Source organism: Eubalaena glacialis, chromosome 3, assembly GCF_028564815.1.
Source record: "Eubalaena glacialis isolate mEubGla1 chromosome 3, mEubGla1.1.hap2.+ XY, whole genome shotgun sequence".
NCBI classification, from domain to species: domain Eukaryota; kingdom Metazoa; phylum Chordata; class Mammalia; order Artiodactyla; family Balaenidae; genus Eubalaena; species Eubalaena glacialis.
This window is the reverse complement of record NC_083718.1, coordinates 48,737,785-48,764,672: the sequence shown is the minus strand read 5'-3', so window position 1 is coordinate 48,764,672 and position 26,888 is coordinate 48,737,785. Positions and strand designations below refer to the sequence as shown.

At 35.3% G+C, this 26,888-nt stretch overlaps 1 protein-coding gene across 6 annotated transcripts in view; it reads left to right on the top strand.

The window, feature by feature from the left end:
* The window catches only part of SWT1 (SWT1 RNA endoribonuclease homolog), a 97,646-nt gene extending 74,251 nt beyond the window's left edge, over nucleotides 1-23,395 (top strand). For 5 of the 6 annotated variants that reach the window (XM_061185620.1, XM_061185619.1, XM_061185621.1 and 2 more), the window contains 3 exons: nucleotides 4,661-4,727; nucleotides 8,507-8,571; nucleotides 21,800-23,395. In XM_061185620.1, coding sequence (XP_061041603.1) covers nucleotides 4,661-4,727; nucleotides 8,507-8,571; nucleotides 21,800-21,929 — 262 coding nt within the window. In that variant the 3' untranslated portion in view covers nucleotides 21,930-23,395. The remainder of the gene's footprint in view (nucleotides 1-4,660; nucleotides 4,728-8,506; nucleotides 8,572-21,799) is intronic. The other variant, XM_061185618.1, reaches the window with a different exon arrangement.
* Nucleotides 23,396-26,888: the final 3,493 nt, after the last annotated feature.

Sequence of the window (26,888 nt, the reverse complement as noted above, 5' to 3'; positions counted from 1 at the left end):
CTTCCCAGACCAGGGCTCGAACCCGTGTCCCCTGCATTGGCAGGCAGATTCTCAACCACTGTGCCACCAGGGAAGCCCGACCCTTCACTTCTGAAAGGGTTCTGGTCACATCCGGTCCTTTGGTTCTGTGGAGGGGAGAAACTTTGGTTCCAGGTGTTATTTGAAGTCAAAATTTTCTCTTCTGCGTGTGCTTCGGCTGCATGACTTGTGGTTTTGTTTTGTTGTCTCTGAAAAACAACTCAGTATCTTGTTAGATACAGGACAGGGCCAGTTTCGGATGGTTCTGCAATTATAGTGTCAAAGAGATATTTACATACCTATGTTCATAGCAGCATTATTCACAGTAAGTAAAACATGAAAGTAACTCAAGTGTCTGTCAACAGATGAATAGATAAGCAAAATGCGGTATATGGATAACATTATTATTCAGCCTTAAAAAGGAAGGAAATTCTGACATATGCTACAACGTGGATGAACCCTGAGGACAGTATGCTAAGTAAAATAAGTCATATAATTAGTTTTTAAACTTATTTTTAATTTTCTTCAAACATGAAAATCTATTTAAAATATTATATTAATGTGAAACTGCCTTGCCAGCAGGGAACATAATTTATTCAGTTCTGTGGGATGTAAGTTAAGATTTATAAATATCCAAGAATATGCTCTCTCTTCTTTTGAATTTCTAGAATTAGATATTAAACTTGAATATTATAGACTTATTTCCCCACTCCTGAGTCTGATGCTTTATTTCTCCTATATAGGAGAAAAGTTTTATTTGAATTTTTAAAATCCTTATTTAAAAATTAGTCCATTTTAATGCATTATTTGATTTTTTAATTTTAGTCAGATTATATTAACTTTTGTTTCTTTTTTAAATTTTTGAGTAGCATAGTCTTTTTTTCTTGATGAGATACATTGATATTTATCTAATATTGATGAGATGGAAATGAAATTTGTTTAACTCAGATTAACATGTTGCTTACTTAATGTTAATTGCTCGTAAATAAATAGAAAACTCAAAGTGCTTATGTGGTTAAGAGTCAGGACTTGTTGGTTCTGCTACTGACTTCCTTTGTGGTTTTGAAAAAGATATAACAACTACAAAGATTTGGTGTTTGAACATACACAGAATAGTTTGCCAGAAGCATTTGATACAAGGCAAATTAAAGAGGTTTTTTCTGCTTACATATGAAATTCTTAAAAGATTTTAAAGAACTTTATTTCATTTGATTTCATAAAATCATTTAAGGCAAGAAGATGTGAGGGTTATCCTTTTTTATTAGTGGAAAACACATGGACTCCAGAGTCAAACCAATAGAGATTTAGGTACCTACCACAACTCTGTAATCTTGGGCAAGTTTTTTACAACCTTGAGCCTTGGTTTCTACATCTGAAAACTGGTTTTCATAGCACCTAATATTTATTGACATGTGCCAGGCATTGTGCTAATAAACATTTTGGTATTTTAGATACATTATTTTATTTACTTCATATAATAACCTTATTCAGTAAATACTACTTTCTCCTCATTTCACAGGTGAGGAGCTGGGGTACAGAAAAGTAGGTAACTTGATCAACTTGGTTTGTAAATAATCTGCGAGCTGCAGATTAAATCCTACTTCAGTCTATTTCCTAATTCTGATTCCAAAATTCTAAAGTGAAATTTCAAGATTATAACAACTTGAAGATAGGCAACCATGTCTTTTAATTTTCTTTTATATTCCATAGCTCTTAGTATCATATACATTTGAGAAAATAGTATGCATTTGATATATACTTATTGATTGTTATGAATTTCTCTTGAAAAACAGATGTGGATATATTTATAAATTAAAAAATGGCCATTTTCTCTAAGGGCTAATTCTTTCTATTATTCTTTTTAAAAGTTGCCATTGAAGGGTAATTTTAGGACTTTCATTCTAAGAGTCTTTTGTCTTTGTGCTGGTATTTTAAAAAGAAATGAGAAAGCTTTAGAGAAGGCTGACCTCTCAAGAATTTTTGTGTGGGGAATTACTAAGGCATGAAAGTCCATAAACCATTTTTCTCCATTTCATTTTTTGTGTATTTTCAACAAGCTGTACTTCTAGTTAGTAAAAGTTGGCAGTTTTTGTTTATACCAGGCCAAATTCCATTCTCATAAACTCAAAGTTCATTGGACATAATGAAGTCTAAATTCAACCCTAAATTGAGTGTATTTTAATAAATATTGTCTAGTCTCCTTGGGGCTCAATTTACCTCAAAACATTTTTCTTTTAATTGGGGTATAGTAGTTGTTTTACAGTGCTGTGTTTCTACTGTACAGTGAGTCAAAACATTTTTAAGAGTAGCAAATTTTATAACAAATCCTATAATGTGTATCCTTGTTTTAAAAAATAACATGTACAATTTTATTCTGATTATAATAGTAATATATTTGTGAATGATGCTGACATCCCAATAAGCCTTTTTTCATTAGAATATAATTCTGTGATAATTTTTTCAAATCAAGTATTTAAGTTTGTACAATGTACATCATTGTACATCTCAGTAAATTTATTTATAAAAATCATTGAATTGTTAAAATGAGTGAATTTTATGTATGTAAACTGTACCTCAGTAAAACTGTTAAAAAAATAAAACCATGCTGGGAGTTTAAAATTTTTTCAATTTTTGCTAATTGGAAAACTAGGATGATGTAATTGTTTTCTTTATTTCATACTATGGCTATGACTTGTTGCTATAGATAAATGACTATTTTACCTAAAACTAGTTTTTCTGCAAAGTGTTTCAGGACAGAGAAATGTTAACTTTATTCCCTGGCAAAGAGCGTACTTTGCTTGAAATGTATAAGGCTCTCTTATAAAACATCTTGTTTTATCTATTTTTTTTACCCTCTTTATGGACAGTTTGGATTATTTCCAAAGCTATAAAAAAGAATGGGTGTAAATTATTCTACATTGCTTATAGTTTGTTTACACTAGGTTACAAAGTTGGAACACACTATTTTTCCATTGCTTTTCTAGAAGATTGGTTTAGCTTATCTATATAGCTTTGTTCTCATATTTGAAAACAAATTATTTATGGACCCTCTCCAGTGTATTTATCCTCTTGTTTTTTCTTTCTTTTTTTCAGTATTGAGATTGGGTCTTAAAATTACTTGTTGGGAGAATAATTTTTTCTATGAAACATTTTTAGGCAGATTTTTTTTTTCTTTGTTTTTTTTTTGGCTGCACCGTGAGGCATGCGGGATCTTAGCTCCCCAACCAGGGATCAGACCCGTGCCCCTTGCATTTGGGAGCACAGAGTCTTAAACCACTGGACCTCCAGGGAAGACCCATAGGCAGATATTTGTATGTTCTTAAAGATATTCTGTATGTGTCTCCTCCAAAAAAGTATGACCCATTTAAAAATTTGACTATATGCTGAGAAATTATTTATAAAAGCTCTCCCACAAGTCTGATGAGGGCCAACTTGTTTAAAGATCTAATTAAGTTTATTGAGATCAGTTAACTCTAATATCTGACAGCATCAAGCATTGGCAAGGATGTGAGAACCTAGAGACACTGTTGTAATTAAAAGGCACTTGTAATTTAAGAATTAATTGGGGTGGATTGATTTCTCATTAGTTAAATCATCATGCACTTATTCTGTGGCTTGAAACTATTAGGCATTAGATGGTAATAGTTGTTATTGTTACTATTTCATATATACATACATATAGTACTTGCTGTATAACAGACACTGTTATAAAGACTTTACAGTAACTTGTTTAATTCTCACTATAATCCTATGAAGTAAAGACTATCACCATCCTCATTTAGCAGATAAGGAAAATAAGTCGCACAGAACTCACTCAAGAACACAGAACCCAGGCAGACATTGCTCTTAACCACTTTACCATAATGAAAGGACTGCTTCCCTTTTCTTTCCCTTTTTTCAAAAGAAAAAAATTCATCTTGAAAGAATTAAAAAAATACTTAGTATAAGAAAATGAGAATTAATACTTTACCGCTAGAGGGAGAAACATGGTCTTCCATTTCCTTTTTATTTCTTGTTTCCATTTTATGTTTTTATGTTATTTTTATGAGTCAGTGTTATTTCTAACAACTGACATAGTCTGATTACTAATGCTTTTTCATCAACTGCTACGCTGTTAGTTCAAACAGTATTATTTGAATTTAGTCACAGAATCTTTATTAGGATTTTTTTTTATGTGTTTGATAGTTTATATCATTTGTCCACTTGGATTGGTTGCACATTTTTGTGGAAAATCTTTAAGCTTTATCTGCAGCTTAAAAGATAAGGAGTGTAAAGGTACTTTACATTTATACCTACCTTTTGAAAAATCTATATCATTGTAACTCAAAATGTGAACTATAATTTCATGTTAGAATGCTAATGGTGATTAACTGATGATGTAAATATTAATATAAGTAAACAAAAATCTTTTAATAATTTGATATTTGATATCAATTGATAATCGATATTTGTTGAAGTAAGCTCATGGTTTTATAACTGTAATTGATAAATAAAACCCCCAAAAGGTTGTAAACATTTTAATAAGCTTATTATACAATAAGGTATCTCTCACAGTATGAACATGCGCTGGGAGAAAAGTTCAAGGTATTGTTTTTTCTTAAATCATTCATTCCCCCTCCTTTGTTTTTATTTCATTTTTTAGGATTTTGGCACCCAATAGTAATTATCAAGATGTTGAGACCCTCTATAACTTCCTAATCAAGTATGAGGTAGGAGAAATATTTTTAAATGTTTATCATATTTCCATTATAATCAAGCTTTAATATAAACAAACATAGGTGTTCTAAAATGTAGTCAAATGCTATTTAATTGATATTTGCTTTAAATTCTTGAATGCCACAGAAGTTTGCCAGTGACAGTCAGTTTTGTTTGTTTGTTTTTTTTTCATTCTCTAAGTAAAAACATACAGTAGAGACCTATAATAATACACTTTCTCCAACACAAAATTGTTTCTCATCAGGGGTGCTGTTGGCATTTTGGACAGGTCATTTCTTCATTGTGTGGAACGTTGCAGGATGCTTTAACATCTCTGCTCCTCAGATACTAAATGCCAGTAGCTCCCCCAGTCAGTGTGACAAGCAAAAATATCTTCCCACCGCACCCCACTCACATACCAAGATGGCCCTTAGGGAGGAAGAACCACCTCCAGTTGAGAACTACTGATTACTGAAAAAGAAAGCTATAATTTAGTTTCCTCCATAGCAGCAGCATAGACCCTGGAATTAAAGTTCTGGTGAGGCTCCAGTGTATTTTGTAAATTAATCTGCATGCTTTTCTTATCCTTGTTGATCCAAGGAAAGTATTCTGTTGATCTTCAGTTTTTATTTGCCTAAAGTTCTTTACCCATGTGCCCATATATTCTTTCTTTTTAAGTGTGTGTGTGTTTAATTTTTAAAATACTCTAAATAAAGGAATATGACATATTTTCAGGTGTCACTTTTCTTATGGAGTCAAACTTCTTTAAATATATTTCTTCACTTTTATTCCTGGTTAGCTCTTTATTTAACTTTTTTATGCCACATCTTACATTAAGAACCTAGTGACTAAGAACACAGACTCTGAAGTCAAACTACTCATGTTCAAATGTTGGTTCTGCCACCTATTAACTGTATGATCTTAGATGAGTTATTTAATTCTCTTTGCCTCAGTTGCCTCATCTGTAAAATGGGAATAACATAAGTAGATAAATTACGGCTATTCTTTAAAGACTAAATAACTTAATATATATAAAGTGCTCCAAACAGTACCAAGCACAGAGTAAGTGTTCAATAAGTGTTACTTATTTTATTTAAGGAAAGAGTGGTTGTTTACATGTACTTTTTAAAAGTTACATGTACTTTTTAAATCATCTCTTTTGAGATGATTCAGTGAATTAATTATTTCATTATACTTTCTGAATTTCAAATTCAATAAAAATATATTTGTGGAAACAATGGGGACAATTTTAAAATCACATATCCTGAAAAAATCTGATATATAGGTCTTCTTTGGATTTAGTGCTTTCTGTTGCTGAGAGCATTAGGAGAAAATACCCAACTTGCTATTTATAAGAATATGTGGATCTGAGTCCCAAATTTTTAAAGTATTTCTCGTAGCAGAACTTCCTCCCCAATACCAGTTACTACATTGGATATATTTGTCTCACATCATATACAGTGATACAACCATTTAAATTTTTTAAGATGTTTGGCTATTTTTATACTTAACCTTTGCCTTCTGATCTTGATTTTTTAAGAATTAAAAATAATATAGTCATTTCTGATATTTGGCATTCACTGTAAATAGTACAGCTAAGAATTAACGACACCAAGTCCATAATCCATTTACAATCACAACTCTAACGTTTACTGACGGAGGCATCTTTTAGCTCTTTGTTTTCTGGGAATTATTAAATGATATTTAATAGCGTAATTTAAAATGTCCCAATATGAGTAATTTAAAATGTCTTGTATCAAAATTAATGAATAGAATGAAATGGTATATTTCAGGCTAGAACCTGTGATGTATGTCATGAATTTGTGTTTCAGTTTTCCTTTATTAGTAGTAGATTAACTGCCTACTTTATAAGTCATCTGCTGTAACCTGGAGCCACATCACACTTACACTCCAGCCACGTTCTGGGATAAGTGTCTAAATATACGTGGATGATTGTTTTTTAAAGTAAAGATAAACCTAGATACTTTTTGCTAAAAATCTACTAATGGCTTCAAGAACTATTTTGTATTCATATTATATCAGGTTCAAAATCAGTTCTTCAGCTGATTTTTCTTAGCAGTTGATAGAGAATAGATTATTCCATTCATCTTCTGATCAAAGATCTGAAGTGTTGATTGTTGAAATTTGCTGGCCTAAGTTTGGATACATTATAGGTACTAGCATTGGGGCAATAGTGAAAATATCAAAGGCCCTTGAGACCAGGGCAGAACATGTAAAGAAATAGGAATTGGACTGGTCGATAAGTTAGCTCTAAATATATATTTTAGAACATTTTTGGAAGATTCTTTTAATAAAAATTATAAAATACTTAAAAAATTAATCATGATCAATTATACACCAATTTCATAAATCATTAAATATAATAGTAAATATTATGTATAATTAAATAACATTAAATTGTATATAAATATATAATCCTAATTTTAAGTGAAAATTTAGGATTATATACATTTCAAATGTTATATTTAAAAACCATGTGTTTTTAACCTTCAGTGAATGGAACATTTTCTATACAAATGCGGTGACCTTATGAAAATACTGAGGAAGCTCATAGAACTTTTGCAAATGAGCAAAACCCTAAAATCTATAGAAGACTTTCATGATATAAATCTTTAAAGTAGTGTTAATTAAATCTGGGTAGGAACATTTTTCCTCATCAAAAAACTGCATACGGCTAATAATAGCTTGAGTATTTTTAAAAGTAAATTGAATAGAAGATAGTCTCATTTAGTTTCCCTTCACTAATACAGAATTTCTAAAAACTTACACTAGGTTATATCTTGAGTAATCTGATAAAAAGAATTTCCTTCTACAAATTTCCAGATTCTTCCTTGCAACTTAAGTAGAATACTGCCTAAATCAGTGGTAAGTCTCAAGAAATAACAGGATTCCTTCAGTGTGTTCTCCACATGTGTGCCACAACAAGTTTTTGTATGATGAAGGACTTTTATATTTATAGTGTTGTAAATTGTCTCTGAATTGTAATATTTATAAACTTAAACATATTAGTTTAAATACTTAGACCTCAGTAGTCTGAAAAACACATTTCTTTAGAAAATGTCTATAAATCAGACTTTTTCCTAAACAGGTAGATCTTTCCACACAGTTTATAACCTTAGTGTTTAAATGAAAGTTATTCAGTAATAACTTTCAGAAGGTTCAATCATAGTATTCAAATGTTGTTAGAGTTGAATATTTAACTTCTTCTTTCGGCTTGAATTATTTCTATTGTTCATGAAATAAACAAGAGCTGGCTGATTTTGCTTACAGTAGTCTACCTATGGGACCCCAAATCTACTCTAGTCTTTTAAGTACAGCTGTTAAAAAATTTTTTTCAACAACTTATTTACTTTTCCCAGAAAATAAATATTGAATAAGTACATTAGGGCTAGGCTAATTGATGCATGAATCTGTTGATAAGAGCCAGTAGTGGTAGAATTTAGTGTTTCATGTACTACACATTTTTTTCTGTCCGTTTGATGTATAAAATGATCATCTGCTTTGCTGAGATTCCCACTAACCCCAGGACCATCTCACTTCTTCTGGTTCTGTGAACAGATTACGTTGTAACAATAGGACTAATATTTTTACACATAGTTCAGTGTTAGTATTATGGTCACTGATCTTCTAATTGTTATTATTTAGTCCTTTTTATGCAAAAACTAGAAACTTGACATTCTGCTCCCTCAGAATCTGGGCCATTCTAATTGTGCTCTCACCACTCATTTGACTTAATATGCATTTTAAATAGCTATATCTTGGTTCTTTTCAGGTAAATAAAAATGTCAAATTTACTGCCCAGGAACTTTATGATTGTGTTTCACAGGCTGAGTATCGGTAAGTCATATCTGTGTGTAGATATATCAGCGTAACACGCTTTTACCATGTATAGCACCACTTGGTGGTGGTGCTGAAGGGTTCTTTTTACGTCTTCACTAAACTATGATTTTTTTTAACCTTTCTAAATGTGAAATATCTCATACATCCGTAAGAGCTGTGTGTGTATGTATGTATGCACATAGCAAGTTTAAGTTTTAAAGTGGTTCTCAAGCTTTGGGGCATCAAGGCTCTTTTATATTTTTAAAAAATACTGAAGACCCCTAAGAGCTTTTGTTTATGTGGGTCTTATCTATCTATATTTACTGTATTAGAAATTAGAATTGAGAAATTTAAAAATATTCATTTAAAAATAACAGCTAATTACATGTTATGATAAGTAACATAATTATGAAAATAATTTTTCCCAAACACAAAATATTACTTACAAGCATGGCATTGTAAGAGATTTTTGCAAATCTCTTAATGTCTGACTTAATAGAAGACAGGTAGATTCTCATAGCTTCTTTTGCATTTAGTCTCAATAATCCCATGTTACATATCTATGGAAAACTGTTGTACACTCTCATAAGGACGAGAATTCAAAAGGCAAATCACGTCTTAGTCTTACGGAAATAGCTTTGACCTCGCAGACCCTTTGAAAGAGTCTACATTCCCCAGTCTATGTTTTGAAGAACAGCTGGTATAAAGAATACTCAGATGCCTGCCATTCATTTGATAAAGTAGACCTTTATCCACCTTTATTTGTATCCTCTCTCCCATTTTCTCCTTAGTGGGGATATATACATATATATATATATATGGTTTGTTTTATAGCATTCACTTGTAATAAGAAGGGGGAAGTAGTATAAATCTGATTCTTGTACGCACAGGGTATAGGTGTAAAGCCCTTCAATCCTGGGCCAAGGCAGACAAATTCATGAGGATTAAGTACCCATTTAACCCTTCCAGAGTTGCCCTCCAGTCCCATACCCCCTGCCCCCAACCCCCAACCCATATTGAGGTTTTTTTTTTTAATTTTATTGAAGTACAGTTGATTTACAGTGTTGTGTTAATTTCTGCTGTACAGCAAAGTGACTCAGTTATATATATATATATATATATATATATATATATATATATATATATATATTCTTTTTCATATTCTTTTCCATTATGGTTTATCACAGGATATCGAATATAGTTCTCTGTGCTATATGGTAGGACCTTGTTGTTTATCCATTCTAAATGTAATAGTTTGCATCTGCTAACCCCCAACTCCCAATCCTTCCCTCCCCCACCCCGCCTCCCCCTTGGCAAACACAAGTTTGTTCTCTGTATCTGTGAGTCTGTTTTTATTTCAAAGATATGTTCATTTGTGTCATATTTTAGATTCCACATGTAAGTGATATCATACAGTATTTGTCTTTCTGACTTACTTCACTTAAAAGGTCCATCCCTGTTGCTGCAAATGGCATTATTTCATTCTTTTTTATGGCTGAGTAATATTCCATTGTGTGTGTGTGTGTCTGTGTGTGTGTGTGTGTGTATACCACATCTTTCTCCATTCATCTGTCAGTGGACACTTAGGTTGTATCCATGTCTTGGATATTGTAAATAGTACTGCTGTGAACACAGGAGTGCGTGTATCTTTTCAAATTATAGCTTTGTCTGGGTGTATGCCCAGGAGTGGGATTGCTGGATCATATGGCAACTCTATTTTTAGTTTTTTGAAGAACCTCCATACTGTTTTCCACGGTGGCTGCACCAATTTACATTCCCACCAACAGTGTAAAAGGGTTCCCTTTTCTCCACACCCATTTCCATTCTGACTGGTGTGAGATGGTACCTCATTGTAGTTTTGATTTGCATTTCTCTAATAATTGGGGATGATGAGCATCTTTTCATGTGCCTGCTGACCATCTGTATGTCTTCTTTGGAGAAATGTCTATTTAGGTCTTCTGCCCATTTTTCGATTGGGTTGTTTGTTTTTGTTGTTGTTGAGTTGTATGAGCTGTTTGTATACTTTGGAAAGTAAGCTGTTGCCAGTCGCATCATTTGCCAATATTTTCTCCCATTCTGTAGGTTGTCTTTTCATTTTGTTTATGGTTTCCTTTGCTGTGCACAAGCTTACAAGTTTGATTAGGTCCCATTTGTTTATATTTGCTTTTATTTCTCTTGCCTTGGGAGACTGACCAAAGAAAACATTGCTACGATTTATGTCAGAGAATGTTTTGCCTATGTTCTCTTCTAGGAGTTTTATGGTGTCTTGTCTTATATGTAAGTCTTTAAGCCATTTTGAGTTTATTTTTGTGTATGGTGTGAGGGTGTGTTCTAGCTTCATTGGTTTACATGCGGCTCTCCAGCTTTCCCAACCCCACTTGCTGAAGAGACTGTCTTTTCCCCACTGTATATTCTTGCCTCCTTTGTAGAAGATTAATTGTCCATTGGTGTGTGGATTTATTTCTGGGCTCTCTATTCTGTTCCATTGATCCATATTGTTTGTTTGTTTGTCTGTTTGTTTTTACTTAAAAATTTTATTATGTAATCAATATAATACATGCTTATAAAAATGCAGAAATTGCAGATAAATTTCATTTTTTAATATACTTTTATATAGATTATACTGTATATATATGGTTCTGTATACTATTTATTTTCCAACTTAACAAACCTCAATAACCCACACCTCTGTAACCAAAATCTCAACAAGCATCATTTTTAATGTCTATATATACTTACATTGTCTAAATGTACCATGATTCAGTTAAGTATTTCCTTAAATGTTGGACATCGACCATATTTCCATTTTTAAACCACTTTATGTAATACTGTGTTCAGTATCTGCAGAAATCTTTGACCATGTCTCTATTTCTTTAGAATATGAACATCTTAAAAGATCTTGATAATCTGTTGACAAATTCTTCTCCCCAAGGATTCTCGTAGTTTATTTTCGAAACTAGTAATGTATAAAGAAGTATTTAGGGTTCTTATCAAAATACTAGCTTTACCAAAATTTTTCTTTTCTTTTTCCCATCACACCATTCTGCCCTTTAGCTCATGTTAAAGGAGGGGAAGGGGGCTGGTGGATGGGGAGGAAAGACAGCCAAAAAACAAACAAAAATTACATACAATAATGGTGGTCATATATTCTACAAGTGATAGCCATTTTCAAATTTTCCATCAGCCTCCATCTTTAAAGGGACCCTCTCAGATGGTATGAATGGGGAATCAAGGCTTATTTTGTTTTTATTTATTTTTTGAATTTTTGAATTTTATTTTATTTATTTTTTTATACAGCAGGTTCTTATTAGTTATCTATTTTATACATATTGGTGTATATATGTCAATCCTAATCTCCCAATTCATCCTACCACCACCACCCCCCCCCGCCACTTTCCCCCCTTCGTGTCCATACGTTTGTTCTCTACATCTGTGTCTCCATTTCTGCCCTGCAAACCAGTTCATCTGTACCATTTTTCTAGGTTCCACATATATGTGTTAATAGACAATATTTGTTTTTCTCTTTCTGACTTACTTCACTCTGTATGACAGTCTCTAGATCCATCCACGTCTCTACAAATGACCCAATTTCGTTCCTTCTTATGGCTGAGTAATATTCCATTGTATATATGTACCACATCTTCTTTATCCATTCGTCTGTCGATGGGCATTTAGATTGCTTCCATGACGTGGCTATTGTAAATAGTGCTGCAATGAACATTGGGGTGCATGTGTCTTTTTGAATTACGGTTTTCTCTGGGTATATGCCCAGTAGTGGGATTGCTGAGTCCTATGGTAATTCTATTTTTGGTTTTTTAAGGAACCTCCATACTGTTCTCCATAGTGGCTGTATCAATTTACATTCCCACCAACAGTGCAAGAGGGTTCCTTTTTCTCCACACCCTCTTCAGCATTTGTTGTTTGTAGGTTTTCTGATGATGCCCATTCTAACTGGTGTGAGGTGATACCTCATTGTAGTCTTGATTTGCGTTTCTCTAATAATTAATGATGTTGAGCAGCTTTTCATGTGCTTCTGGGCCATCTGTGTGTCTTCTTTAGAGAAATGTCTATTTAGGTCTTCTGCCCATTTTTGGATTGGGTTGTTTGTTTTTTTAATATTGAGCTGCATGAGCTGTTTATATATTTTGGAGATTAATCCTTTGTCCGTTGATTCGTTTGCAAATATTTTCTCCCATTCTGAGGGTTGTCTTTTTGTCTTGTTTGTGGTTTCCTTTGCTTTGCAAAAGCTTTTAAGTTTCCTTAGGTCCCATTTGTTTATACTTCCATTACTCTAGGAGGTGGATCAAAAAAGATCATGCTGTGATTTATGTCAAAGAGTGTTCTTCCTATATTTTCCTCTAAGTGTTTTATAGTGTCCGATCTTACATTTAGGTCTTTAATGCATTTTGAGTTTATTTTTGTGTATGGTGTTAGGGAGTGTTCTAATTTCATTCTTTTACATGTAGCTGTCCAGTTTTCCCAGCACCACTTATTGAAGAGACTGTCTTTTCTCCATTGTATATTCTTGCCTCCTTTGTCATAGATTAGTTGACCATAGGTGCATGGGTTCCTCTCTAGGCATTCTCTCCTGTTCCAATGATCTATATTTGTTTTTGTGCCAGTACCATATTGTCTTGATTACTGTAGCTTTGTAGTATAGTCTGAAGTCAGGGAGTCTTGATTCCTCCACCTCCGTTTTCTTCCCACAAGACTGCTTTGGCTATTCAGGGTCTTTTGTGTCTCCATACAAATTTTAAGATTTTTTGTTCCAGTTCTGTAAAAAAATGCCACTGGCAATTTGATAGGGATTGCATTGAATCTGTAGATTGCTTTGGGTAGTATAGTCATTTTCACAATATTGATTCTTCCAATCCAAGAACATGGTATATCTCTCCATCTGTTTTTGTCATCTTGATTTCTTTCATCAGTGTCTTATAGTTTTCTGAGTACCGGTCTTTTACCTCCTTAGGTAGGTTTATTCCTAGGTATTTTATTATTTTTGTTGCAATGGTGAATGGGATTGTTTCCTTAATTTCTCTTTCTGATCTTTTGTTGTTAGTGTATAGGAATGCGAGAGATTTCTGTGCATTAATTTAGTATCCTGCAACTTTACTATATTCATTGATTAGCTCTAGTAGTTTTCTGGTGGCATCTTTAGGATTCTCTATGTATAGTATCATGTCATCTGCAAACAGTGCCAGTTTTACTTCTTCTTTTCCAATTTGTATTTCTTTTACTTCTCTGATTGCAGTGGCTAGGACTTCCAAAAGTATGTTGAATAATAGTGGCTAGAGTGGACATCCTTTTCTTGTTCCTGATCTTAGAGGAAGTGCTTTCAGTTTTTCACCATTGAGATGATGTTTGCTGTGGGTTTGTAGTATATGGCCTTTATTATGTTGAGGTAGGTTCCCTCTATGCCCACTTTCTGGAGAGTTTTTATCATAAGTGGGTGTTGAATTTTGTCAAAAGCTTTTTCTACATCTATTGAGATGATCATATTGTTTTTCTTCTTCAATTTGTTAATATGGTGTATCACATTGATTGATTTGCATATATTGAAGAATCCTTGCATCCCTGGGATAAATCCCACTTGATCATGGTGTATGATCCTTTTAATGTGCTGTTGGATTCTGTTTGCTAGTATTTCGTTGAGGATTTTTGCATCTATATTCATCAGTGATATTGGTCTGTAATTTTCTTTGTCTGGTTTTGGTATCAGGGTGATGGTGGCCTCATAGTATGAGTTTGAGAGTGTTCCTTCCTCTGCAATTTTTTGAAAGAGTTTGAGAATAATGGGTGTTAGTTCTTCTCTAAATGTTTGATAGAATTCACCTGTGAAGCCATCTGGTCCTGGACTTCTGTTTGTTGGAAGAATTTCAATCACCGTCTCAGTTTCATTACTTGTGATTGGTCTGTTCATATTTTCTGTTTCTTCCTGGTTCAGTCTTGGAAGTTTACACCTTTCTAAGAATTTGTCCATTTCTTCCAGATTGTCCGTTTTATTGGCATAGAATTGCTTGTAGTAGTCTCTTTTGATGCTTTGTATTTCTGTGGTGTCCATTGTAACTTTTCCTTTTTCATTTCTAATTTTATTGATTTGAGTCCTCTCCCTCTTTTTCTTGATGAGTCTGGCTAAAGGTTTATCAATTTTGTTTATCTTCTCAAAGAACCAGCTTTTAGTTTTCTTGATGTTTGCCATTGTTTTCTTTGTTTCTATTTCATTTTTTTCTGCTCTGATCTTTATGATTTCTTTCCTTCGACTAACTTTGGGTTTTGTTTGTTCTTCTTTCTCTAGTTCCTTTGGGTGTAAGGTTAGATTGGTTTTTTGAGATTTCTCTTGTTTCTTGAGGTAGGCTTGTATTGCTACAATCTTCCCTCTTAAAACTGCTTTTGCTGCATCCCATAGGTTTTGGATCATCGTGTTTTCGTTGTCTTTTATCTCTAGGTATTTTTTGGTTTCCTCTTTGATTTCTTCAGTGATCTCTTGGTTATTTAGTAACGTATTGTTTAACCTCTATGTGTTTGTGTTTTTTACGTTTTTTCCCCTGTAATTGATTTCTAATCTCATAGCATTGTGGTCGGAAAAGATGCTTGATATTTCTGTTTTCTTAAATTTACTGAGGCTTGATTTGTGACCCAAGATGTGATCTATCCTGGAGGATGTTCCATGTGCACTTGAGAAGAAAGTGTAATCTGCTGTTTTTGGATGGAATGTCCTATAAATATCAATTAAATCTATCTGGTCTATTATGTCATTTAAAGCTTGTGTTTCTTTATTAATTTTCTGTCTGGATGATCTGTCCATTGAAGTAAGGGAGGTGTTAACGTCCCCTGCTATTATTGTGTTACTGTCAATTTCCTCTTTTATAGCTGTTAGCAGTTGCCTTATGTATTGAGTTGCTTCTGTGTTGGGTGCATATATATTTATAACTGTTATATCTTCTTCTTGGATTGATCGCTTGATCATTATGTAGTGTCCTTCTTTGTCTCTTGTAACATTCTTTATTTTTAAGTCTATTTTATCCGATATGAGTATTGCTACTCCAGCTTTCTTTTGATTTCCATTTGCATGCAATATCTTTTTCCGTCCCCTCACTTTCAGTCTGTATGTGTCCCTAGGTCTGATGTGGGTCTCTTGTAGACAGCGTATGTATGGGTCTTGTTTTTGTATCCATTCAGCGAGCCTTTGTCTTTTGGTTGGAGCATTTAGTACATTCACGTTTAAGGTAATTATCGATATGTATGTTCCTGTTACCATTTTCTTAATTGTTATGGGTTTGTGTTTGTTGGTCCTTTTCTTCTCTTGTGTCTCCCCCTTAAAGAATTTCCTTTAGCATTTGTTGTAGAGCTGATTTGGTGGTGCTGAATTCTCTTAACTTTTGCTTTTCTGTAAAGCTTTTGATTTCTCTGTCGAATCTGAATGAGATCCTTGCCAGGTAGAGTAATCTTGGTTGTAGGTTTTTCCCTTTCATCACTTTAAATATATCGTGCCACTCCCTTCTGGCTTGTAGAGTTTCTGCTGAGAAATCAACTGTTAACCTTATGGGAGTTCCCTTGTATGTTATTTGTTGTTTTCCCTTGTTGCTTTCAATAATTTTTCTTTGTCTTTAATTTTTGTCAATTTGATTACTATGTGTCTCGGCGTGTTTCTCCTTGGGTTTATCCTGCCTGGGACTCTCTGAGCTTCCTGGACTTGGGTGGCTATTTCCTAACCATGTTAGGGACGTTTTCGACTGTAATCTCTTCAGATATTTTCTCGGGTCCTTTCTCTCTCTCTTCTCCTTCTGGGACCCCTATAAATGCGAATGTTGTTGCACTTAATGTTGTCCCAAAGGTCTCTTAGGCTGTCTTCATTTCTTTTCATTGTTTTTTCTTTATTCCGTTCCGCAGCAGTGAATTCTATCATTCTGTCTTCCAGGTCACTTATCCGTTCTTTTGCCTCAGTTATTCTGCTATTGATTCCTTCTAGTGTATTTTTCATTTCAGTTATTGTATTGTTCACCTCTGTTTGTTTGTTCTTTAATTCTTCTAGGTCTTTGTTAAACATTTCTTGCATCTTCTCGATATTTGCCTCCATTGTTTTTCCGAGGTCCTGAATCATCTTCACTGTCATTATTCTGAATTCTTTTTCTGGAAGGTTGCCTATCTCCACTTCATTTAGTTGTTTTTCTGGGGTTTTATCTTGTTACTTCATCTGGTACAAAGTTCTCTGCCTTTTCATTTTGTCTGTCTTTCTGCGAATATGGTTTTCCTTCCACAGGCTGCAGAATTGTTCTTCTTGCTTCTGCTGTCTGCCCTCTTCATATTGTTCTTTAATTCAACATTGAGATTCATCCATGTTGAGGCATGGAGCAATAGTCAGTTTACACTCAGTTCTATTATAACGTGACATATGTGTTCCTAAGTATCACTGTTATGCAAATTGCATACTGCGTACTGAACTATGCAAATTCATGCAATAAAAGCCACAGGTCTCATAGAAAAGGTGGAGTTGGGGTACGTCACTCAAAAACTTAATAAGGGACACTGAAAAAAAGATAGGAACCTAATCTAAATAGTTTCACAGTTTTACACATGTTAAATGGTTAAAAAATACGTAAGTCCTAAAATAAATCTGACACTTTACCTTTAAAAGAAGGTGAAGTTTGCTTATGGACGTGATCATAGGAAAGGTTGTAGCCTGTGGATTAGTGTGATGTGGTAGAATCTGAAATTGGATATAAGGGTGTAGCACCAGATATGAAGAGATGTGGCTCATAACAGGAGGAAAGCTGAGGTAGCTGGTACGTGTTTGAAGTACATGCATGTGTGTATTGTGTGTATTCCTAAACAGTTTGGTTCAGCTGCGGTGTAGTTTTCTCTGTTCATCTAGCATTTTTCACTGCTGAAATCCTGTATAAGAAAATATGAAATTTTTGTTGTGCTCAAATTGTTCCTTAATGTATCAATGGTGTTGCAACAAATTCTTGTGTTCTAAACAAGAGCTGTAACAGAACTGATGGTATTTTCACTGCTGTGTAATGTGCCACTGTATCACTAAACCACAGTTTATTTGCCATTTGTAATTTGCAGATATATTTGTGTAGCTATAAAATTGTATGAGCAGACATGGTGACAAAGTTAATTATCAAGGTGCTTCTACTGGTAAAACTCTAGATTGATAAATATATTTGATGATATCAAGACACTAGGATTGATAATCATACACAAATGTTACTAGGCAGCACAACTATGAAAATTCAGTCACTCACTAGATTAAAATAAGTTTTCTAAGAAAATCTGAAGCCAGTGGGGCATGCATTATCTGTTGTAGCTGGGGGTGAAAATGGTTTTTTACCCTGATATTCAGACTCTCAATTAATCAGTTGTACTCTTATTTATATATCTTTACAGATAATCCACATTTAAAGGTTTGTGTACATGAGATTTGTATCAAAAATATAATGTCTTCCAACCTTAGTGATACTTTTGAAGGTGTAGAAAGCTCACCATATATAACTTGGAGGACAGAGTCCCTTGCAGGATGGTTTCAATCAAATGTCTAAAATTATTTTGACTTCAGCTTACTGTTTAAATACTTTAGAGGTTTTGGGTTTTTGTTTGTTTGTTTGTTTGTTTTTTGCAGGGGGGAGGGGTGCAAGGGTCGAGCTTGAATTTTCAAAGTTATAGTGGTAGTACCCGTTTTTCTCTTCTTTGTTTTCCTTCCACTTACTATGCCAGGGATTTGTATTATGATATTAATTAATAAGCTCCCTCTTATATCCTAAAAGTGTGAGTTTTAAGAGAAATCAAATACATCTTATATCTTGAATGCATTGGAAAATGAGGATTGCTGTTCAACGGGCTTTTGGTTATTAGCTTTTAGATTTGTTACTCTGTTGTTTGTTTTGAAATTATTTGCCATATTTTCAGTGAGTGGTCCCTCCCATATTAGCCTCTGGTGTACTCCACAGCTCACGTAAGCTGCCAGAAGACAGAGGTTCTTTTTGTTTCAGTAATTTATACTAGACACAGAGCCAAACACAATAGATAAGAGGTAGCAGAGTTTCCCTGTGACTCAGAGGTGAAAACAGAAGAATGATTTAACTTGGCAAAGACAGTTACTTAGATTGTCTGAATTTGCTAATCTTTGTTTTTGATTTGTAAAGTGTTCCTTGTGAAGGAAGAGGCTATTGATGTGCCCAACACCATATTTATTGCAATAGGGAGGAAATTAAGTAGCTCAAGAACAGAAAACTATTTTGTAGGTTCTGATAAAGCAAGTAATTAAGGTTTCAGATTGAAAGTAACTTTGATCAAAAGTTGAATTCCATGACACAGTAGAACCTTGGTGTTTATATGTATAAATCAGTGTTTTCTGTCTTCTGTAGTTTGTAGGTTCTTTGTTATAGCTTTTGCTCTTGCCAGTGGGGTCTGAGCACTGCTTACCCTGAGCAGATGAGGAGTTTGCTCAGAAAATCCAGGATGGTAAATTATAACAAGGTTATCAAACAGATTACCAAACAAATATCTTATGTGATATCTTCTACATATATGAGAAGTAAGTTAGGGACAGTATTTAATTCACTTTGTTTGACAGAATGTTCTGGCATGTTTGCAAGACAAGTCTCTAAGGTCATTTTTTCTATGTGAAATGCACATTAGTTTGTGACATCAGCTCCATAAAGTACCTGGCGTATCCAGATAATATGCTGCCTGAGGCATGTGTATCAGGAGCAGCGTTGTTTTCCTTCCAGCAGGTGCTTTCAGGGATTACTGCTTTCTGACTCCAGGAATTGGCTCCATGGTAGTATCTTCTAGATTACATTAGAGCTGTGGTTCCTGGACCTGAGTGTCAGCACCACCTGGGAACTTGCAAGGAATGCAAACTCTAAGGCTCCAGCCCAGACCTTCTGAATCAGAAACTGTTTATATACTGTTTTTATATGCACTACACTGTATTCCATTTTTCCTTTATTTGAGATGCACATTGCAAATGTATAGAAACATTGAGAGAGTTGTAAAACAGATATCCATTGTAGACTTTTTTCTTGTACCTAAAAAGGATTTTGGAAAAACTGCATCAAATATTGGAGTTAGGGCACTTAAATTCACTACTGCCATGCCACTTTGACAAAATTAGCTATGGAAATGAGTCAGATAACCACTGGAATTATTTTTTAATTGATCTGATCAAATTTCCAGTTATTTTGACCCATCTGAGATTTGGTCAAATTAAGTTTGATACTCATAATAGGACAATTTAGAAAGACAGCGGCAGTCCTTTAGAAGTTTCATGAGCAATATAGAATTGCAGAACTAGAAGCAACCTCCAGTCTTGAGCTTTGTTCCAGAAAGGATTAGGAGTTGGGATTGTTTAGTTTGGAAAAGAGAAATAGGGTCACTATAAGGGACATAAAATATTTGTACTATTGGAAGAAATAAGGATAACAACTTTTTGTTTTGTTTTAATTTAGGCAGACAGGTCAGATAGGTATTTTTTTAAGGCTCAATGTAAAGGAAGAACTTTCTGGCAATTAAGAGATATCAAAATATGTAATGGCCTTTCTCTCAGTTGTAAATATCTCATCACCAAGAGGTGAAAGGCAAGGTGAGATGATTCACTGGGGATGCTACAGAATGGTAGACAAAAGTGTTAATATTCTGCCATATCTGATATTCTGCCATTCTACATATAATCCACAGGGAAAAGGAACTCAAGAATTCCTATCTTCATAGTCTAGTATAGACCCAACACATGTGATGAAAAACACCTGGTACTTTCCTCAGCCAGCAATGACAACTTGATGCAGGAAACAAACTCTGTAGGTGATAATCCATTGTCAGAATGCTGACTCCCACAAATAAAACGAAATGCCATTAGGATGAAAAGAGGGGATAGGGCTCTCCTCTTAACTATGAGAGGAGGAAAAAAGAGGAGAAGAAAAAGAAAAGACATCGAAATAGATTAAAAGCCTAGTTACTAAAGGAATTTTCTTCCACATGTGGAATAAGTAACCAAGAACAAGAATAGGGGCCTGCCCTTTTTATTTCATTTTCAAGTTTATAAGAAAACATTTTACATCTCTCCAATTTTGGACCTCTTAGGGTCTTCAGAAAATCATTTTCTGAGCAGTTGTAAAGAACTGGCAACAACATAACACTGATTTTAAGCACTCTAAATACAGGAAACAGGACTAGAGTAACACAAAGCCAAAAGTCGGGTTTTAGCCAGCCCCAGGAAGCCACGCGTCTTCAGGAAGTGAGGCTGCTCAAAATATAGTGTATTTACTTTGCTGCCGCTACTAGCTCTCATCCTAGTCCTTGAGTTCTGATTGACTTCTTTTTCCTTTGTACCCTACATCAAGGGATCCATGGGGGTGGAGGGGCAGAGGAGGAGTAGTGTGAAAAGGTAGCTAGTAGTCCTCCCCAACACTCTGGAGATGGTTCAGAGCAATCTTAGAAGCCAAAGAAGTCATAACAGTGTAATTTTCATAACTGCCATTTCTTGAACACCTTATATACCAGATGCTGTACTGGGTACTGGCTATTCTTTGTGAACTTATGTAGACCATCTCTCAGTAGATTTAGATAGGTTTCCATGAGATTTGAACTCTATAGACACCATGTATAATGGATTGGTGCTCTAACCGATAACTTAAAGATCTCACAGCTTGTAGGCCTCCTGTCAGCTTTTGAGAGTCCAGCCAGGCTTCATCTTAGATAAAATTGTAAGTAGTCATGGCAGATATCAGGCCTTTACACCCTGCTTCCCCACCTCTGGTTTCGAGTAATTATCTAGTATTCATTTGTTAATGGCTAGGTTACCTATCTTGACAATTCTCTTTAAGAGTTGAAGCTCTGTCAACTTCCTGTCCCCTCGCCAGTGTCTGTTCCTGTCTGGAGGTGCGCCCTCTTAGTATCCTCCAGTTTACCTGTTCTCTAACTCCCAAGCCAAATAAAGCAAAAATATGTGATCTACTCCACAGCATTCTTGTTGACAGCAGGTCTGCCATGGGAACCTTTATTCCTGAATTAAGGAATTGCACCAAAATCATCTCCATGTTGACTGTCTGCGAACCCGTGCTGCAAAGTGCTTATCCTCCCATGTTGTTTGGTTTGGGCTAAGGATCCATAACTTTGGCATTTTCGCTCTCAAATATCAAATAATGTATTTCAAATCCCAGTGTTCTCCTGTTGTATTAAGATTTTTTTCATTTATCTGACTAGCTGTCTTGTAGTGATATAAAATTTCTTTATCCCCTAGGGAAAAGTTAACCATCGGATGCCGCCAGCTGGTAGAGATGGAACATACCATGCAACAGTGCAATGCCTCTGTCTATGTGGAGGCCAAAAACAGGGGATGGTGTGGAGACATGCTCAACTATAGAACCTAAGTGCTGATTTTGTAACTTAGAAGGAACTGCATCTGTCTTCGAGAACAACAGAGTAGCTTTCAACCTTTTGTGCCAAACCCGGGAGACTTGCAAGAAATGTCTCAAATGTCAATGTCTCATAGGCACAAAAAGATGATTGCCTATTACCGACAGTCTCATTGAGGTTCTAATGCATCCATTGTGGGATAAACTGTGAACTCAACTCGTCTGAAGTTGACTTTACTTCCCTACCTCTACTCCTAATACTGAGCCAGTGTGTCTAAGGAAAGGAGAGCCATCTTTTTGGTCATCTTAGGGCAAGAGCCACTGCGGCATCTGAGGAAGGCCCAGGACACAGTGTTAGCATCTCTCTCAACAATAAATATGGGTTTGTGACCAGAGACGTTTCCAAATCTCAAGAAAGAATTAGGACGTGACCATGCTCACCATATTCCACAAGAGAAATCTTACCCTGGGCTGTTTTATGATCAAACTGTCTTCCATGTAGACCTGGTGAAGTAATACGTATCCCTTCCACTTCCCCCAAGGTAAGGGAAGTAGAATTTTGACTTCAGCTCCAACTTGCTACAGTAGCCTCTTTTCTTCCCGGGCCTTGTCACTTTTCAATGCATTTCTCGTGGGAACAACAGGGAGGCCCCTCTGCTCAGTGTCCTCGTAAATGTGAAACAGCATGGATTTATCAGGTAGCAGTGGCTGATGTTTGCCCCTGGCTAAACCAAGTGTTTAACTGACTTCTTATTTAGTTATACCGTAAGTTGGAAATCCCTGTTTACTAAAGTATATTATGCTTTTGTTAATACATTAGATTAAATCTAATTTGGTATTCTATTATAAATGTTAATTTATTTTTTTAAAAAAGCAGTGAATTATTTTTAGTGATTTTGCTTTTCATTTTACTTCCAAATTTTGTTTCTGAACTGCATACAGGTATGATTATAAAAGTGAACCTCCAATGAAAGAGAACTATGCAGGATGCCCACTAGCAGGAAGAAGGATCCGATGAGCTTTGTTTGCTTAGAAAGCCACACCTCCTCCTGGGGCTCAAAGTGCCCTCAGGGATATGAGCCTGGGTAGGAGAAGCTTCCAGAGCATCTCTGCTGTCTGCCTCTTTCCTTTTCCTCCCTGAGGAGCCAAGAAAGCATCCCCTCCCCCTATCAAAGATTTCGTCAGACTTTTATCCCTCAGCTGCTTCTAGTTGTTATTGAGTTTTGCTCTGCTTTGTTTTTGTTGCTGTTGTTGTTGTTTTGGTCGCAGCTTGCAGGATCTTAGTTCCCTGACTAGGGATTGAACGGTGGGCCACTGCAGTGAAAGCGCAGAGTCCTAACCACTGGACCGCCAGGGAACTCCCTGCTGTGCTTCATTACCTCCCTTTTTCTCTCTTATCTTTTTAGGAAATTTCTTTTCACTCCTATCCTCTGAATACTTGTACGTATTTCACCCTATGCGTGTGGATTTTAATTTTATCCTAATCTATGTGTCTTTCACTTTGTTAATTTGTCAATTTTCAACCTTTTTTAAATATTTATTTTGATATGTGAAAATGATTTTTAACTTTCTAGTCTTATTTTTATCTTTAGAAGACATTCTTTAAAATTTTTTTAGTGTTTGTTTCTTTGAAATGTCAGGGTTTTTTTGGGTTTTTTTCTTCTTTTTGTTGCCTTCTTTTCTTATCTTAAACTTTAATTTATACTTTTTTTCTAACAGTCCAGTGTGGGAGTTGAGGGATCCCTTTCCTCCCATCCCCTGCTCTTTCTTTTCTGGGTCTCCCCTCTGGATTGGAGTAACTCAGTTGACATAAGGATCATAAGCCCCACCTTGATAAGTTTGTTTTCATGGGAAATGATCATATCTTTAGAACTTCAGGTTTTAAAATCTCCATTCAGTATACATAGCTATTATATTTTGGGCAGAAGCTTCATAAGCATGCCATGAACCAGAAGGGACTGATGGGAAAGGTCCCATGAGGGCAAGGGCTCTCTACATAAAGTCTTGCCTTAGTGAGGAGCTGGTGGTAACTTCCTGAGAAGCATCCCTGAGGATTATGACAGCAAAGTTCCTGGAACCATTTTACACTAGCCTTTTCCAGCTTACTTCCACGAGATAGTCCATTTCCTTCTGGAAAGGACCAGGGAGGGTCCTCTGGCTTGGCCAGGCCACAGCTCTTCCAGCATTCTGAGCCAAAGAAAAGTTGGCTAAAGACTTAGAGTCTGTTGTGCCCTACTGGGTCCTCCTGTTAGGACCTGCAGTGGGCAGTTGGGACTGCACAGATTGGAACTTCATAGATGGATTAATTTCACTTTCCTATCATTGCCTTTGCCTGTCATCTGAAAGACAGGGGACACAAGACAAACCTGAAACTTTATTTCCTTGATCTTTTAGCCATCATCTTAATACATAAGTCCTTTCACCCTTACAGGGTTGATCCACAATTATTTAGTGTCGTGGTCTCCCTTAAGAACCTAGCTCTCATTGTTCATACTCCTGATGTGACATCTCCCCAAGCCCACCTATCTATTGGAGCCTTTTAGCTCCCTACCGTGTGAGTTGGGATGAAGTTACCTTTTTCTTCTTAGAGGGAATATACCTCACTATTGAATAATGAAATGCATCTTCCACTTAGGAAGTGCTGCCACCCATACTCCTTTTCTGATTTCGATTGGACTGACAGTCCAGTCTCCCTCCCAGTTGGTGGCTCTTTAAGCTATTTTGCCAACAAACAAACAACAGAAAACCCCACTCCAGTGAAAATAAGCAACTCCACGAGCTTGAGCAGAATTTACAGCTATGAACCTAGAAGGTAAGGCAATATAAGACACTCAAATCTCAGCTACCAACATGGCTCAGTGCTCCTAACTACAAACCAAATTCAGTATCCTAGCCTTCACAACTCTATTGTAGACTAATGGTTATCGGCTGAACTGCATTAACTCAGTACATAACCCTTGCATGGCCAGTGGGGTGAACGGTTCCCTGATGTGATTTCTAGTCAGGTAAAATATTGACATGGCCTAGACTTTTTTAAAAAGGCTTTTCCTTTAAAGGTGTGGTTAAGCTAGAAAGACAAAACTTTTTCAAGTGTAAAACTGTAGCTTTGAGTTTTGTCAAACACAATCCCATAATCACCAGCACACTCAAGTAATGAGTTCCATCGCCCCTCGAAATTCCCTTGTGCCCCTTTGTAGGCAACTCCCATCCCCATCTCAGAAGGCCATTGCCGTGTCTGCTAGCCATGGAGCTCTCTTTTCCAGAATGCTACGCAAATGGAGGCTTTTGAAGCTGGCTTTTCACTTAGCATGATGCTTCTGAGGATCCATCCATGTTGTTTTATCAATAAATACTTCACTTTTTATTCCTGAGTAGTATTCCATTGTATTGATGTACCCTTCCATTCATTCACCAGTTGGATATTTGAATTTTCAGTTTTTGGTGATTACGAATAAAGCTGCTATATTCATACACAGGTTTCTGTAAGAACATGTTTTCATTTCACTTGGATAAATACCTAGGAATGGGATTACTGTGTCATAGGATATTTAACTTTATAAAACACTGTCAAACTTTTTCCAAACTGACCTTACAATTTTGTAATTCCTCCAGCAATTTGAGAGCTCCAGTTGTCATTTTGCTTTTTACATTTTCCTAATGATCTGACAGTAAGCATGTTTTCATGTTATTATTAGACTCCATTTATCTTCTTTGGTGGAGTGTCTTGTTCCAAACCTTTTGCCCATTTGAAAACTGGATTGTTTTATTGAGCTGAGAGAGCTCTGGATGCAAATCCCTTATCAGATGTTTTCTTTCAAGCCTGTACATTGTAAGGACTTGGCACCACTTTTGGTTAAGATAGAGACAACACTTGCATAATGCAGAAGGTAGATCTTACTATCATGATTTGAGAGTAGCCTTAATGGATAGCTGGCCCTGTTAATTATTGATTGGATGACCACCGTTACATTTGATAGATGCCTTCAAACTTGGCAACTCTTATTCTTAACTTGCAGGACAGTTCAGTTCATCTCTTAAGAGGTTTCAGTCTCTCACTCACTGAAGTTTGGTATTCTGTGTGCCTTTTTCCAGGCTAAAATTGTATTAGTCCTGTTGTTCTCTCTGAGCAAACGTGTAGCCATCTATTCTTGTATTTCCACAAGATATCGACCCTGTATATACTCAGCTTAATAACTGAGCTTTTGCTTCTCACCCTTATTCAAACCCCCAATAGAGCACTGAGCTCCTAACAGTGAAGCCTAAGTACTTTATTGGCCATTGTGCTAGTAACAGTAAGTTAAAGAACCCATGATATGCACTTGAGTACATCCCTCTCTTTATGTACTCTACTTATTGCTCAATGTATCATTATCATTTTTAAGACTCTTAAGAAACTTCTGGTCTTATTAAGAAAACTGATGCTTCACAGTAATTGCTTTTTAACCTTCAGATAATTTATTTAATAGGTCTCCTGTTAACAGGACCAAATTTGTGGCTTGGCCTTACTAAGTATTTGAGATTGACATATTCGATTCATATATTGGTATTTCCTCCTCTTTTTTCACTCAGTTAATTTATCTTAAGTCTCAATGAGAGACTCTTCAAATCCTTTTTTGAAACAAAGTAGGGTACAAAAAATTGACTAATACTATAGAGACTGTGTTTTCTGTGACTCAGTCTTCTAAAGGCAACTCTGGAATTACAGTAATGTCCTAGAGGGACTTTCTCCTTTGCCTACTTCAGTTTTAAGTTAAGAATTCTGAGATCTGGAGGGATTATAGGGTGTACACCTAATATATTAAGCACTAATTATATCCCCAAATCCAGGTCTTTTCCTAAACTATGATTATGTAAGGAATTCTAAAACAGTGAAAATGGTAAAGTATTTAAGACATACTAGAAGCCAAAAATCAAAACCCTATCCTTGAAAATCACAATAAAAGAATTTATTGTGATTTATGCTTGAGTATAGTC